At 52.4% G+C, this 15809-nt stretch overlaps 1 protein-coding gene across 4 annotated transcripts in view; it reads left to right on the top strand.

The window, feature by feature from the left end:
- The first annotated feature begins 10558 nt into the window (after positions 1–10558).
- The window catches only part of slc25a27 (solute carrier family 25 member 27), a 30910-nt gene continuing 25659 nt past the window's right edge, over positions 10559–15809 (top strand). The window contains exons 1-3 of one of the 4 annotated variants that reach the window (XM_085997081.1): positions 10559–10848; positions 10967–11111; positions 14560–14748. In XM_085997081.1, coding sequence (XP_085853207.1) covers positions 11009–11111; positions 14560–14748 — 292 coding nt within the window. In that variant the 5' untranslated portion in view covers positions 10559–10848; positions 10967–11008. Of the gene's footprint in view, positions 11112–14559; positions 14749–15809 lie in introns of all 4 variants that reach the window. The other 3 variants (XM_085997080.1, XM_085997083.1, XM_085997084.1) reach the window with 3 other exon arrangements.

Consider the following 15809-nt stretch of genomic DNA (forward strand, 5'->3'; position numbering starts at 1 on the left):
CTCCAAACTTCCTATATTCAGCTTTTAGGACCTCATCCCAGTTTTTACCTATATCGTTGGTACCTATATGCACCACGACAACTGGTTGTTCACCCTCCTCCTCCAGAATGCCCTGCAGCCACCCTGAGACATCCTTGACCTTTGCACCAGGGAGGCAACATACCATCCTGGAGTCTCGTTTGCAGCCGCAGAAACGCCTATCTATTCCCCTTACAATAGACTTCCCTATCACTATAGCTCTCCCACTCTTTTTCCTCCCATCCTGTGCAGCAGAAACACCCATGGTGCCAGGAAGTTGGCTGCTGCTGCCTTCCCCCGATAAGCCATCTCCCTCAACAATATCCAAAGTGGTATATCTGTTTGAGAGGGGGATGGCCACAGGGGACCCCTGCACTACCTGCCTGCGCCTACTACTCTGCCTGGTGGTCACCCATTCCCTTTGTGCCTGTGCAGCCTTTATCTGCGGTGTGACCAACTCCCTAAACGTGCTATCCACGATGTCCTCAGCATCGCGAATGCTCCAGTATGTATCCATTCGCAGCTCCAGTGCCGCAATGCGGTCTGGCAGTAGCTGCAGCTGGATACACTTCCCGCACACATGGTCATCAGGGACACAGGAAATCTCCCTGATTTCCCACACAGCGCAGGAGGAGCATGCCACAGGGCCGAGCTGTCCTGCCATGACTTACCCTTTAATTAATTTAAATTAAATCAAATTGGTTAGGGGAACAGATAGGCGTTTCTCCAGGACACAGATGTGACTCCAGGATGGTATGTTGCCTCTCTGGTGCCAGGGTCAAGGATGTCACTGAGCGGCTGCAGGACACTCTGAGGGGGGAGGGTGAACAGCCAGAGGTCGTTGTCCATATCAGTACCAATGACATAGGCAGAAAGAGGGATGAGGTCCTGCAGGCAGACTATAGGGAGCTAGGAAAGAGATTAAAAGGCAGGACATCAAAGGTCGTAATCTCCGAATTACTCCTGGTGCCTTGTGCCAGTGAGTACAGGAATAGGAGGATGGAACAGAGAAATGCGTGACTGGAGAGATGGTGCAGGAGGGAGGGCTTTAGATTCCTGAGGCATTCGGACCATTTCTGGGGAAGGTGGCACCTGTACAAGCCAGACGGTTTACACCTCAACAGAGCCGGGACCAATATTCTTGCGGGGATGTTTGCTAGTGCTGTTGGGGAGGGTTTAAACTTGCTTGGCAGGGTGATGGGCACCAGCATGTAGGAGTAGAAAAGAGGAATAAGCTGCATTAAAGAGTACTAGAGAATAAAGTAGCACTAGTGGCCAGTGTTGGGAGGAGCAGAGAGCGGCATTACACTGAGTACTTAAACTCACTTTCGCTGGCTTTTTTACAGAGGCCAGTGTCGGGAGGAGCAGAGAGCGGCGGTACAGTGAGTACTTAAACTCACTTTTGCGGGCATTTTTACAGAGGCTTACCAATCTCACAAACCAGCAGCGGTGTTCCGGAGCCATGTCACAATTCGCAGCCTTGTGCAGCCAGATAAGCCAGGAACTAAAACATATAAGCAACTAGTGGAAATTCTTGGAGCACATTTTTCACCAAAACTTCTGGTTATTGCTGAGAGATTTAGATTTCAGAAACGGAATCAAGAGGAGGGGGAATCAGTGACGATGTTTATTGCTGCTTTAAAAAGGTTGTCGGAACACTGCCAGTTCAAGGAGGTGCTGAATGATACCATTCGAGACAGACTTGTGTGTGGTCTGCAAAGTGCAGCCACACAGAAGCGACTTCTTACTGAGGACAACCTTACCCTTGAAAAGGCCATTGAAGTTAGTGTCTCCATGGAGATGGCGGAAAAGGAGGCTCACCAGTTGAGTTCAACAGGGAGAGTTCACAAGGTGTCGTCTGAGCCTAAAGGTGCGCGGAATGGCACATGTTACCGTTGTGGGAAAACGGGCCATCACGCTAATGACTGCTGGAATGCCGAAATTGTGGCAAAAAGGGTCACATTGAACGCGCCTGTAGAGGTAAAAAAAGAACAGACAGAGCTGGGAAGCATGGAAGCAAAATGTCTGTATTTGGACAAGAGAGGAAAAAGAGTGTTCATTCAGTGCAGTATGATGGAACAAGCAAAACAGAGGGGAGCGACACCTCTGAGGAGGAAGAGGTGCACATACTGACGGTTGCAGGTGATTTAAATGGCTACTGGGTGTCATCACTGGTGGAGGGACAATCAGTGCGGATGGAGGTGGACACAGGCGCGGCTGTGTCCCTTGTTTCAGACACTGTGTACAACAAAATGCTAAAGCATCTTACCCTTCAGCCAACAAACATTGTGCTAAAGATGTATACCGGCGAACCTGTGGCCATGAGAGGCATCATTGAGGTGACAGTTAAATTGAACGGACAGACTGCAAAACTGCCACTATATGTGGTAAAGGGAAATTACCCATCGCTACTGGGACGTGCGTGGCTAGAGAAAATCACACTGGACTGGCCTGCAGTCCGCATGATGTCAAAAGGGGAGTCAGGTCTGACTGCAGTGTTAAACAAACATGCAGAACTCTTCAATGGGGCACTTGGGAGCATGAAAAAGATCAGCGTGAGACTGGACATTAAACCTGACAGCAAGCCGAAGTTTCACAAAGCCCGACCTCTACCCTATGCAATTAGGCCAAAAGTTGAGGCTAACTTGGAGGCCTTAGTTGAGAATGGAGTCCTGGAGCCTGTGAGCGTGAGCAAATGGGCCACACCCATTGTTCCTGTCCTGAAAAAGGATGGATCTGTTCGAATCTGCGGGGATTTTAAAGTGACTATTAACCCGGTGCTGCCTGCGGAACAGTACCCTCTTCCCCTCATTGATGATCTTTTTATGGGCCTGGCCGGAGGGCAAATGTTCAGCAAAATAGACTTATGCCAGGCTTATCTACAAATGCATGTCGATGACAAGTCAAAGGAGCTGCTGACAATTGTGACACACAAGGGGCTATACAGGTACTGCCGCCTTCCGTTTGGAATTACGTCGGCCCCTGCTCTATTCCAAAGGGCAATGGATCAGATTTTGAGTGGACTGCCAGGCGTCCAGTGCTACCTGGATGACATCCTTGTCACTGGGACAAATGAGGAGGATCATATTCTGAACTTGGATGCGACACTACAACGACTGAAAGAGTACAGACTCAGAGTTCGTAAAGACAAATGTGAATTCTTTCAGTCTTCAGTTGAGTACCTAGGGCATGTGATTGACGCTACTGGCCTGCATAAGGCGCCGTCAAAGGTCAAGGTGATCGTGGAGGCCCCAGCACCCCAGAATGTGAGCCTCGTTCATTTCTGGGGCTACTTAACTACTATGGGAAGTTTATTCCAGACTTAGCAACATTGCTGAAGCCGTTACATCAGTTGCTATGTCAAGGCAAAACATGGAAATGGACTGAACTGTGCAACGAAGCTTTTGCCCAAGCAAAGAAAACATTGCTGAAATCGGAGGTCCTGACACACGAGGTCCTGACACACTTCGACCCAAAGCTACCCGTGCAGCTAGCATGTGATGCATCACCATATGGTGTGCATCACGCACCTTGAACAAGGCCGAGAGTAACTATGCGCAGATCGAGCGCGAGGCCTTGGGAATCATTTTTGGAATTCGAAAATTTCATCAGTACCTGTTTGGGAGAAGGTTCACACTCCTGACGGACCACCGTCCATTGACTTCAATCTTCGGGCCCCACACCGGAATTCCGTCTCTCGCTGCAAGCAGGATGCAAAGGTGGGCTTTACTGTTGTCAGGACACACATACGACATCAAATATCGCAAATCAGACTTGCACGGCAACGCAGATGGTCTCTCGAGGCTACCCTTGCCTGTTACTCCCCCAGAGCCTCATCAGATAGACATCTTCTACTTTAGACAAGTGGAGGGAGCACCTGTCACGGCAGTTCAGGTGCGAAGGTACACCCGCAACGATCCAGTCCTGTCTGAGGTAATGGACGATGTCATTCAAGGGAGGGCAATAGGAGATTCTCCTAGTTTGAAACCTTACGTTTCAAAAAGAAATGAGCTCTCCGTCCAGGCAGGTTGTCTTCTTTGGGGACGCCGTGTCATCATTCCGCCACCTCTGAGGGAACCTATACTGCAACAACTTCATACAGGCCACAGTGGGATGGTTCGGATGAAGGAAATGGCAAGAAGCTACTTCTGGTGGCCAGGTCTCGATGGGAATATTGAGGAGAAAAACCAGAACATGTTCCCCATGTCAAAGCTGGCAACCCTACACCCCTGAGATTGGCCTGCAGAAGTGTGGCAGCGAGTACATGTGGACTTCGCCGGTCCTTTCGAAGAGAAGATGTTTATGGTGGTTGTGGACGCTCGTAGCAAGTGGCCGGAGGTTGCTGTGATGAGATCTACCACGGCAGAGAAAACAATTGAGAAACTTGGTGAGATGTTCAGCCGTTATGGCTCACCGGAACAACTCGTAAGTGACAACGGTACACAATTTGTATCACAGGAGTTTGCAACCTTCCTGCATGTGAATGGTGTCCAACACATCAGGTCTGCGCCCTATCATCCCTCTACTAATGGCCAGGCAGAAAGGTTCGTGCAAACCTTGAAGCACGCCTTGAAGGCATCGCCAGGTCGGGGCTCAATCCACCAACGTCTGAACAGCTTCCTGTTGTCCTACAGGAACGAGCCGCATGCCACAACCAAAACTTCCCCCGCTTCGCTCATGATGAAGAGGCAGTTGCGAACAAGTTTTGACTTACTCAAACCTCCAAGGGCAGAACAGGTTGTCCATTGTCAACAACAAGCTCAAGTTGAAAAGAGAGAGAAAAGAGCCAAGGAGAGACGGTTTCATCCGGGAGAGCACGTCCTAGCTCGAAACTACAACACTGGACCGAAATGGGTTCCTGCTACGGTGATCGCGCAGACGGGCCCTGTGTCTTACACGGTTGAGACTGCTGAGGATGTCGTCTGGAGAAGACACACAGATTAACTGTTGCTAGGAGCAGAGACAGCCACAGAGGCTCCAACGGCTGGTTGGACTGAACTGTTTCTGGATGATACCGCAAACCAGCATCCTTTGCGACAGTGCTCTTCTCCAACACAGGAAGTCAAAGAGACTGTACCACCTGTGCAAACTCCTGACTTTCGACTGACACAGGCACCTTCTCCATCTAGGCCTGTGTCAATACCTACTGCTGTGGAAGCCAGCGATGACCGCCGGTATCCTGTCAGAGAGCGGCGGCCTCCAAGACGTTTGGATCTGCAGGCTTAGCGACTTACCCACAAGACTGGGGCAGAATAAACCCCAGGGTAAAGTCAGGGTTTGAGGCAGTCTACCACTACCCTAGGTTAGTTGAGTGCATTGAAAGTAACTTACCTGTTGAGGAATAATGTGGACCTTTCATTTAAGAGGGGAGGAATATGTTATGTATTGTGTGTTCTCCTCCCACCTGTGGTGGCGCTGTCACAGCAGATAAATGGTTGGGTGTTCTCTTGGTTAAGTTTAGCTCTCTTTGTTCGGAACTCTCCAGAACTTCCCTTTCCCTTCGAATAAAGCACTTCATGTTTGAATCTCTGAGTTCTGAGTTCTAATTGTGTCTAGGTAAAAAAGGTACCGACACAACAGCTATGAACTACTTAGCAGAAATATACTCAAAACAGAACGAAAAAAAACTTACCACAAATACTCACCCTCTCCTCACTCCATACTCACCAAGTCTAGAGAAAATGTAAGACCTAAATCTACAGAAAAATATTTTTTGAAGTGATCTATATTCCACATACCAGCAATGGCGAAGAGGTTGGACCAAAAGTATTTTGCTTTGGTTCTTAAAAATAAAATAGTTTAAATTGTTTATTTGCCACAAAACTTCCCAAAAATAGGGAGGTATTGCTTCAGTTGTACAAGGTATTGGTGAGACCGCACCTGGAATACTGCATACAGTTTGGTGTCCATACTTAAGAAAAGACATACTTGCTCTCGAGTCAGTACAAAGAAGGTTCACTCGGTTAATCCCGGGGATGAGGGGATGGACATATGAGGAGAGGTTGAGTCGATTGGGACTCTACTCATTGGAGTTCAGAAGAATGAGAGGCGATCTTATTGAAACATATAAGATTGTGAAGGGGTTGGATCGGATGGATGCGGGGAGGATGTTCCCGATGATGGGTGAAACTAGAACTAGGGGGCATAGTCTTAGAATAAGGGGCTGCTCTTTCAAAACTGAGATGAGGAGGAACTACTTCACTCAGAGGGTGGTAGGTCCATGGAATATGCTGCCCCAAAAAGCTGTAGAAGCTACATCATTACATAAATTTAAAACAGAAATAGACAGTTTCCTAGAAGTAAAGGGAATTAAAGGTTACGGGGAGCGGGCAGGAATTTGGACATGAGTCTAGGTTCGGATCCGTCATGGCCCTGTGGGTAGCGGAGCGGGCCCAGGGGCCGTGTAGCCTGATCCTGCTCCTATTTCGTGTGTCTAATTCTGTTAGATTCAGGAGATGGTTCTGTGATAGTGGATTGGCGGTTAGGATCAGATCAGCCATGATCTTATTGAATGGCGGAGCAGGCTCGAGGGGCCGATTGGCCTACTCCTGCTCCTATTTCTTATGTTCTTATGTTCTTATGTAGTAGATTGGCGGTTAGGATCAGATCAGCCATGATCTTATTAAATGGTGGAGCAGGCTCGAGGGGCCGATTGGCCTACTCCTGCTCCTATTTCTTATGTTCTTATGTTCTGTTAAGGATCTGATGGGAGTTTGTTTCCAATTGCTAGTCATTTTATGCCCAGCATAACTCTAACTAATACTCCAGAAATGCAAAAATAAAGAGGACCATGGTTAGATAATGGAAAAGGAGAAATTTAAAATAACAATAACATGCCAGTTGCTGAAGGCACTGTCCTGTGTGGAACTGGGCCACGCACCCCAGCGAGGTTCCAAGTTCGATTCCCAGTTAGGATCCCCTCCCCTCCCACCCCCTCCTCCCAGCCCTTCCTCCTCTCCCTCCACCCCCGCTCCTCCACCACCCCAACCTCCCATCTACTCTTCCCCCCCCTTTCCCCTCCACTCTCCTTCTCCCCAACTCCCCCCGCTCTCTCCTCCCCTCCCCTCTCCTCCCCTTCCTCCTTCACCCAGCCTCCTCCCACCCCTTTTTCCTTCGCCCCACCTCCTCCCCCACCCCCCTCCAACCCCCCTCCTCCACCACCCCAACCTCCCATCTCCCCTTCCCCCTCCTTCTCCCCCTCCCCTCGCTCCCTTCTCCCCCCTCCCCTCAACTCACCCCCTCCCCCTCTCCATCCTCCCCTCTCCCCTCCCCTCCCCTCTCCCCCTCCCCTCTATCTCCCCCCGCCTCCCTCTCCCCTGTCTCCCCGCCCCCCTCCCCCATCTCCTCCCCTCTTCCCCGTCTCCTCCCCCCTCCCCCCATGTCACCCTCTCCCCCCCCGTGTCTCCCTCTCCGTGTCTCCCTCTTCCCCCCCGTGTCTCCCTCTCTCCCCCGTCTCCCTCTCCCACCCCCCGCCCCCTGTGTCTCCCTCTTCACCCCCGTGCATCCCTCTCCCCCCCTCGTCTCCCTCTCCCACCCCCCGTGTCTCCCTCTCCCCCGTGTCTCCCCCCCGTGTCTCCCTCCCCCCGTGTCTCCCTCCCCCCCGTCTCCCTCCTCCCCGTGTCTCCCTCTCCCCCCCATGTCTCCATCTCCCCCCGTGTCTCCCTCTCCCCCCCGTGTCTCCCTCTCCCCCCCCTGTATCTCTCCCCCCCCCGTGTATCCCTCTCCCCCCCCTCCGTGTATCCCTCTCCCCCACCGTGTATCCCTCTCCCCCCCCGTATCCCTCTTCCCCCCCCCGTCCCCCATGTATCCCTCTCCACCCCCCGTCCCCCGTGTATCCCTCCCCCACCGTCCCCCGTGTATCCCTCTCCCCCCCCCGTGTATCCCTCTCCCCCCCGTCCCCCGTGTATCCCTCTCCCCCCCCGTGTATCCCTCTCCCCCCCGTCCCCCATGTATCCCTCTCCACCCCCCCCGTCCCCGGTGTATTCCTCTCCCCCCCCACACCGTGTATCCCTCTCCCTCCCGTGTATCCCCCCCCCCGTCCCCCGTGTATCCCTCTCCCCCCCCCCCCGTGTATCCCTCTCCCCCCCGGTGTATCCCTCCCCCCCGCCCCCGTGTATCCCTCTCCCCCCCTCCCCCGTGTATCCCTCTCCCCCCCACCCCGTCCCCCGTGTATCCCTCTCCTCCCCCCCGTCCCCCGTCCCCCGTGTATCCCTCTACCCCCCATCCCCCGTGTATCCCTCTCCCCCCCCCCCCCCGGTCCCCCAGTGTATCCCTCTCTCCCCCCCCGTCCCCCGTGTATCCCTCTCCCCCCCCGTCCCCGTGTATCCCTCTCCCCCCCGCCGTCCCCGTGTATCCCTCTCCCCCCCCGTCCCCGTGTATCCCTCTCCCCCCCGCCGTCCCCGTGTATCCCTCTCCCCCCCCGTCCCCGTGTATCCCCCCCCCGTGTATCCCTCTCTCCCCCCCCCGTCCCCCGTGTATCCCTCTCCCCCCCATCCCCCGTGTATCCCTCTCTCCCCCCCCGTGTATCCCCCCCCCCGTGTATCCCTCTCTCCCCCCCCCGTCCCCCGTGTATCCCTCTCCCCCCCATCCCCCGTGTATCCCTCCCCCCCCCCACCCCGCCCCAGTCCCCCGTGTATCCCTCTCCCCCCCCCCCGCCGTGTATCCCACTCCCCCCCCGTGTATCCCTCTCCCCCCCCCGTCCATCCCGCTCCCCCCCGTCCCCCGTGAATCCCTCTCCCCCGACCCCCGTGTATCCCTCTCCGCCCCCCCGTGTATCCCTCTCCGCCACCCCCGTCCCCCGTGTATCCCTCTCCCCCCCCCCCGTGTATCACTCCCCCCCCATACCTCTTCCCCCCCCCCGTCCATCCCTCTTCCCCCCCCAGTCCATCCCTCTTCCCCCCCCCCACCCTGGTCCATCCCTCTTCCGCCTCTCCCCCCCCCCGTCCATCCCTCTTCCCGCCCCCCCGTCCATCCCTCTTCCCCCCCGTCCATCCCTCCCTCCCCCCCCGTGTATCCCTCTCCCTCCTCCCCCCCCGTGTATCCCTCTCCCTCCTCCCCCCCCCCGTGTATCCCTCTCCCCCCCGTCCCCCGTGTATCCTTCTCCACCCCCCCGTCCCCCGTGTATCCTTCTCCACCCCCCCCGTCCCCCGTGTATCCTTCTCCACCCCCCCGTCCCCCGTGTATCCCTCTCCCCATCCTCCGTGTATCCCTCTCCCCCCCCCACCGTGTATCCCTCTCCCCCCCCCACCGTGTATCCCTCTCCCCCCCGTGTATCCCTCTCCCACCCCCGTCCCCGTGTATCCCTCTCCCCCCCGAGTATCCCTCTCCCCCCCTCCCCGTGTATCCCTCTCCCCCCGACCCCCGTGTATCCCTCTCTCCCCCCGTGTATCCCTCTCCCCCCCCGTGTATCCCTCTCCCCCCCCGTGTATCCCTCTCCCTCCCTCCCCCCGTGTATCCCTCTCCCTCCCTCCCCCCGTGTATCCCTCCCCCTCCCTCCCCCCGTCTCCCTCCCCCTCCCTCCCCCCGTCTCCCTCCCCCCGTGTATCCCTCCCTCTCCCCCCCGTGTATCCCTCCCTCTCTCCCCCCCCCGTGTATCCCTCTCTCCCCCCCCCCGTGTATCCCTCTCTCCCCCCCCGTGTATCCCTCTCTCCCCCCACCCCCCCGTGTATCCCTCTCTCCCCCCCCGTGTATCCCTCTCTCCCCCCCCGTGTATCCCTCTCTCCCCCCACCCCCCCGTGTATCCCTCTCTCCCCCCACCCCCCCGTGTATCCCTCTCCCCCCCACCCCCCCGTGTATCCCTCTCCCCCCCGTGTATCCCTCTCCCCCCCGTGTATCCCTCTCCCCCCACCCCCCCGTGTATCCCTCTCCCCCCACCCCCCCGTGTATCCCTCTCCCCCCACCCCCCCGTGTATCCCTCTCCCCCCACCCCCCCGTGTATCCCTCTCTCCCCCCCCCGTGTATCCCTCTCTCCCCCCCCCCCGTGTATCCCTCTCTCCCCCCCCCCCCGTGTATCCCTCTCTCCCCCCCCCCGTGTATCCCTCTCTCCCCCCCCCCGTGTATCCCTCTCTCCCCCCCCCCCGTGTATCCCTCTCTCCCCCCCCCCCGTGTATCCCTCTCTCTCCCCCCCCCCCGTGTATCCCTCTCTCCCCCCCCCCGTGTATCCCTCTCTCCCCCCCCCCGTGTATCCCTTTCTCCCCCCCGTATCCCTCTCCCCCCCTGTATCCCTCTCCCTCCCGTATCCCTCTCCCTCCCCCCGTGTATCCCTCTCCCTCCCCCCGTGTATCCCTCTCCCCTCCCTCCCCCCGTGTATCCCTCCCTCTCCCCTCCCTCCCCCCGTGTATCCCTCCCTCTCCCCTCCCTCCCCCCGTGTATCCCTCCCTCTCCCCTCCCTCCCCCCGTGTATCCCTCCCTCTCCCTCCCTCTCCCTCCCCCCGTGTATCCCTCTCCCCGTGTATCCCTCTCCCCGTGTATCCCTCTCCCTCCCCCCGTGTATCCCTCTCCCTCCCTCCCCCGCCCCCGTGTATCCCTCTCCCTCCCCCGCCCCCGCCCCGTGTTTATCCCTCAATTTGCAACCAATGAGTTTTGCTGAAACCCGAGCTACTGTTTTGTTTTCCCCCTCTAGTGGAATCTGTAGTTAATTCTGGTTTTCCACCAACACCAACTCCCAGTGGCCTTCTGGGGAGAGAGTGTCAGAAGCAGTGAAGGTGACGGTGACCCGCTCCTGTGTCACTCATAGCCTGCAATCTGGGGGCTGCAGACACATTGCATTGGGTGCGAGAGGACTTCCAGTGCGCGGCACGGTTTGACTGCATTTTAGCTTTAACACTTCCTGTAAGGCGGTGATCTTTTTGGGAGGCGTGAAGTTGCAGAGTCCGAAAGAGCCGTTTGTTTTGCTGCTTCGGCCAGTTTTGTGTTTTAAAGATGCATTTAAAATAATCTCGTGTTTTAGGTTGTTCTTGCCGCGTCTGCGCCCCCGTCCCGTGCGGTGGCAATGAGCTCGGAGGAAGGCGGCGGGCAGCACCCTGCCCGGGTCAGGCAGTCTCTCCTGGTCAAGTTCGTGCTGACGGCCTGCGCCGCCGGCGTGGCAGAAACAGGTAGAACATTTTGTCCTCTTTATTTATGTCTTTATTGTAAGCACCAGCGTACAAGAGTTTTCAGATTGTCATTGGGTCTGATGGTATAATGTTCTTTCATTAACAGCTTGTCTGGCCGACTAAATGTAACAAAACTCTTTGCTTCATTCCCCCCATACCCTACACACCAATCAAATCCAGGGGGAGGGGAGATTTGTGGAGCATTTGGTTATGGTCATAAAAGTTCAGCAGGTTGGAAGCAAGCAAACACAGAACTGGGCAAATACAGGCCAATTAATCTACCATTAAAAGTGGATAAAATAATGGAAAACTATAGAAGGAGTAGACTGAAGGAGAACTCCACTGCAGTAGTTTAGTAAGAAATTACCAACATAGACTTAGAAGGAATATTCTGCTCAACAAACTCCTGACCGCTGTGAAAACATGTGAAATTAGCTATGATAATATACCTTGTTGGACTAAGAAGCCTTTAGATAAAGTCTTATGGAAAATGCTTCTAATAAAGCTAAAAAATCATGGGAACGCAGAGTAAAACGTAGGACTAGATAACTTGGATAAAAAATAGAAACCTGAGTATGAGTGAGAGGTATTGGATGGAGTATCAGTATTCATTGCTCTTTTGTGAACTATGATAGTGATCTTCTTGCAACAACCAATTGTAAACTTGGCAAATTCATAGATGCTAACACAGGAAGAGTTGGAGGGAAAGAGGATGCAAATAATGATTTGCATAAAGATTTAGATCTGTTATACAAGTGGACAGACACGTGTCAAATGAAAGTTAGCACTCACAAATGTAAAGCAGACACAAAAATGAGTGGCATAAGTATAAAATGAAGGGCATAAAATTGGCACAGGGAGACTTAGAAAGAGACCCGGAAATAACAGAAGACTTGTCAACTTCAATGTTGGGAAAATGTGGAGAGCCAATTATAAAAGCAAGCAGAACACTGATACATAGATAGAAATTTTTCTAGCAAATATATCCTGCATTTTTGGAGGGTTTTAATTTGTAATTACATCTGTGACATTTGGTTTTATATTGGGTAATAATGGCCCAGAAATTCGGGTCGGCGGTTTCCCGCGGGTGCAAGCCCCCGACCAGCACTTAGCTAGCGCACCGGCCGTTGAGCTGCGGGCCCCCGTGGAATTCCGATCCTGGGCCTCCTCCAACTGCCGGCACGCAGTGCTTGCGTATCCCAGGGGCGCAGTTAGTTCGATGCGTCCCCTGGGATCACGTGGGCCATGGAGAGCCAATGGTAACAGGGAATGCTTCATTCATAAGTTTGACAGGAAGAGCTGTCAAACCTATAAATACTATAAGCCCCAAAACATCACTAAAACCTCAAATAATTTTTTTTTTTTAATCACATTTTTAAAATAAACTATAAATTACATGAAATAACTATTTTAAACAATAATTTAAATTTTTGAAAGAAAATGTAATTAATTTTAACGGGGCTAAAAATAAACTTACCTTTCTTTAAAGTATTTAAAAATAATAAACCTGTGGAAAAAATGTTTTAATTTTAATTAATTCACCACTTACCTTGGTAAAAGCAGGCCTTGCGCCTGCTTTTTAAAAGTGTAACTGCTAGAGACTTACCCTCCCGGAAAAACCTGCAAAAAAAAAGTAAGTTCAATGCGCACGCGCTGCCTCTCCGGTGTACACGTTTGACTTCTGAACCCCTTCTTTCAGGGGAACGGAAGTGCCGGTTTCCCGCGCATGCGCAGTGCATGCACGAAACCGGCACTTTCGTTGGGCTTACGTGTGAGTACTCGTGCCTACTCACAGGTTGGGACCCGAATTTCTGGGCCATTGGGGTCGATTTTCCTGGAGCCGTCAGGCGGGGTTTCAGGCGTGTGGGGGGCGGAAATCCCAAATTTGGGGGTCCCGACACCATCCCGCCCAAAACCCCGCCCCACGCAACTTTCAGGGGCGGCGGGTACCCGCCCCGCACTGGGACCCGCCGACCCCAGGCAGGAAGGGATTAGTGCCAATTAACTGCCTAATCCCTATTTTGAGGGGTTTCGTGTGGGATTCCCGACGGCTCCAAACCACGCCAGGTTAGAGCAGGCGGGCCGTCGGGTTGAAGGAGTTGGAGGGGTCGCGATGTCGGCGCTCAGGTGAGTGATGGGTGCATGAGTGCAAAGGTAAGTGTGTTTGGTGTGTAAAGAACTTTTACTTACCTTAACAGCCTTTCTTCCTGTAGCCGTCGGGAGCCCATCACTCAGCCGGCACTTAAAGCTGAACGGCTGCGATCTGTCAAAAGTGACAGCCTTCAGCTTTGAGTGCTGCTGAGAGTTCTAACTGAGTCTGCGTAGAAGGACTCAGGTTAGAACTCAGACTGTCAGTGTTTCACAGCTTCAAACAGCTGTGAAACACTGATATTTCATCTGTCAAGAACTCTTGACAGATGAAATTGCAGTCTGTGACGTCACCTGTTGCCGGGTGGCCCTTAATTGGCCTGCTGAGCCCGCTGGGCGGGCTCAACAAGATCAATCAAGGGGCAATCGCGCGGATTGGCCGGACGTCGAAGTAGGCGGGTCTAAAACCCGAAAGTTGTAGTCCCGCCTTTTTCCCGACAGCTTCAGGAAAATCGACCCCATTATGTTTAGTGAGAGTGCAAATATAACTTTAAGCCAGTGACAATTTTTAAAGTTACGTTATGAGATTAAGATTGTTATCCACCCCCCCCCCACCCCCTCCATCAAGCATAGGAAAAAAGAATGTCCAGGACCTAGATCATATATTTGTCATGCACTGAGACTCATTCTCAGTTTACCCTGGTGATTATAGCTGTCTAGAACTATGCAATGTTTCTGTGGAGAAAACTGTTAAAAATGCCCCCAGAATTTTTAGTAGAATTCCAGACCCAAGGCCTCCACCATCACTCGATATAGAGCTGATCAATTGTTCCTTTGTGATCTGATAGTGCAGAAAGATTTTGCTTTATCCCTTTATCCCACCACCTCCAAGTTCCCCTCCAATTCACACACCATCCTGACTTAGAAGTATATTGCTGATCCTTCATCGTTGCTGGGTCAAAATCCTGGAACTCCCTCCCTAATAGCACCGTGGGAGTACCTTCACCACACGGACTGCAGCAGTTCAAGAAGGTGGCTCACCACCACCTTCTCAAGGGCAATTAGGGATGGGCAATAAATGCTGGCCTTGCCAGCGACACCCACATCCCATAAATGAATAAATGTCATTCCAGGGTTATCACAGAAACCCCACAGTGCAGATAGAGGCCATTTCGGCCCATCGAGCCTGCACCGACATATCCCACCCGATCCCCGTAACCCCTACACCAACACATATCCCTGTTTTACAGGATGTTAACAAAACAATAATAATATTTGGAATAGCTACATTCCAATTTATTTGCCTTGCTGCTTCCATGACCCACAAATGACTGATTTGTAATTTACTTTTTGTTCTTAGTAACCTTTCCACTTGATTTGACTAAAACGAGACTTCAAATTCAAGGGGAAGCAGATCACCGTCGTCAAAGAGGTGATAAAACAGCAAGGCCTCACAGGGGGATGATCCAGACAGCAGTTGGAATAGTGAAAGAAGAGGGCCTGTTTAAACTATGGCAAGGTGTTACTCCTGCCATCTACAGACATATAGGTGATTATCTGACTAGATTCAACAGAAATTTTTATTTTTTAATGTATTAATCATTGCCTAAGTAACAGAAATGTTACTTCACTGTTGTGCCATTTCTGTTCCCAATTACTGAATGTACAAATTTCTCTTGAATTACATATAACTGGAGCAGATGTTGAGTGGCATATTCATTTCTCTTCTACCTGTGACAGCATTTGCTACAACATGGCAGTAGAGCAAGATATTAAGCTTAATATCTCTCTAAGAAAAGCAGATTTTCTGTTAGGATAGCAGCTGTTTCCTACAGTGTCACCCTGATTTTGTTAATACAGGATAAGAACATAAGAATTAGGAGCAGGAGTAGGCCATACGGCCCCTCGAGCCTGCTCTGCCATTCAATAAGATCGCAGCTGATCTTCGTCCTCAACTCCACTTTCCCACCTGATCTCCATATCCTTTGATTCCCTTAGAGTCCAAAAATCTATCGATCTCAGCCTTAAATATACTCAACGATTCAGCATCCATAGCCCTCTGGGGTAGAGAATTCCAAAGATTCACAACCCTCTGAGTGAAGAAATTCTTCCTCATCTCAGTCTTAAATGACTGACCCTTATCCTGAGACTATGCCCCCTAGTTCTAGATACTCCAGCCAGAGGAAACAACCTCTCACCATCTATCCTGACAATGCCCCTCAGAATCTTATATGCTTCAATGAGATCACCTCTCAATCGTCTAAACTCCAGAGAGTACAGGCCCATTCTACTCAATCTCTCATCCCCAGGAATCAATCTAGTGAACATTTGTTGCACCGCCTCGAACACAAGTATATTCTTCCTCAGATAAAGAGACTAAAACTGTGCACAGTGCTCCAGGTGTGGTCTCACCAAAGCCCTGTACAATTGAATAAGACTTCCTTACTCTTATACTCCAACCCCCTTGCAATAAAGGCCAACATGCCATTTGCCTTCCTTATTGCTTGCTGTACCTGCATGCTAACTCTGTGTTTCCCGTATGAGGAAACCTAAATCCCTCTGAACACCAACATTTAATAGTATCTCACCATTTAAAAAATATTCTGTTTT

This window comes from Somniosus microcephalus, chromosome 9, assembly GCF_052327205.1.
Source record: "Somniosus microcephalus isolate GS21.2 chromosome 9, FLI_Smic_1.0, whole genome shotgun sequence".
NCBI lineage: Eukaryota > Metazoa > Chordata > Chondrichthyes > Squaliformes > Somniosidae > Somniosus > Somniosus microcephalus.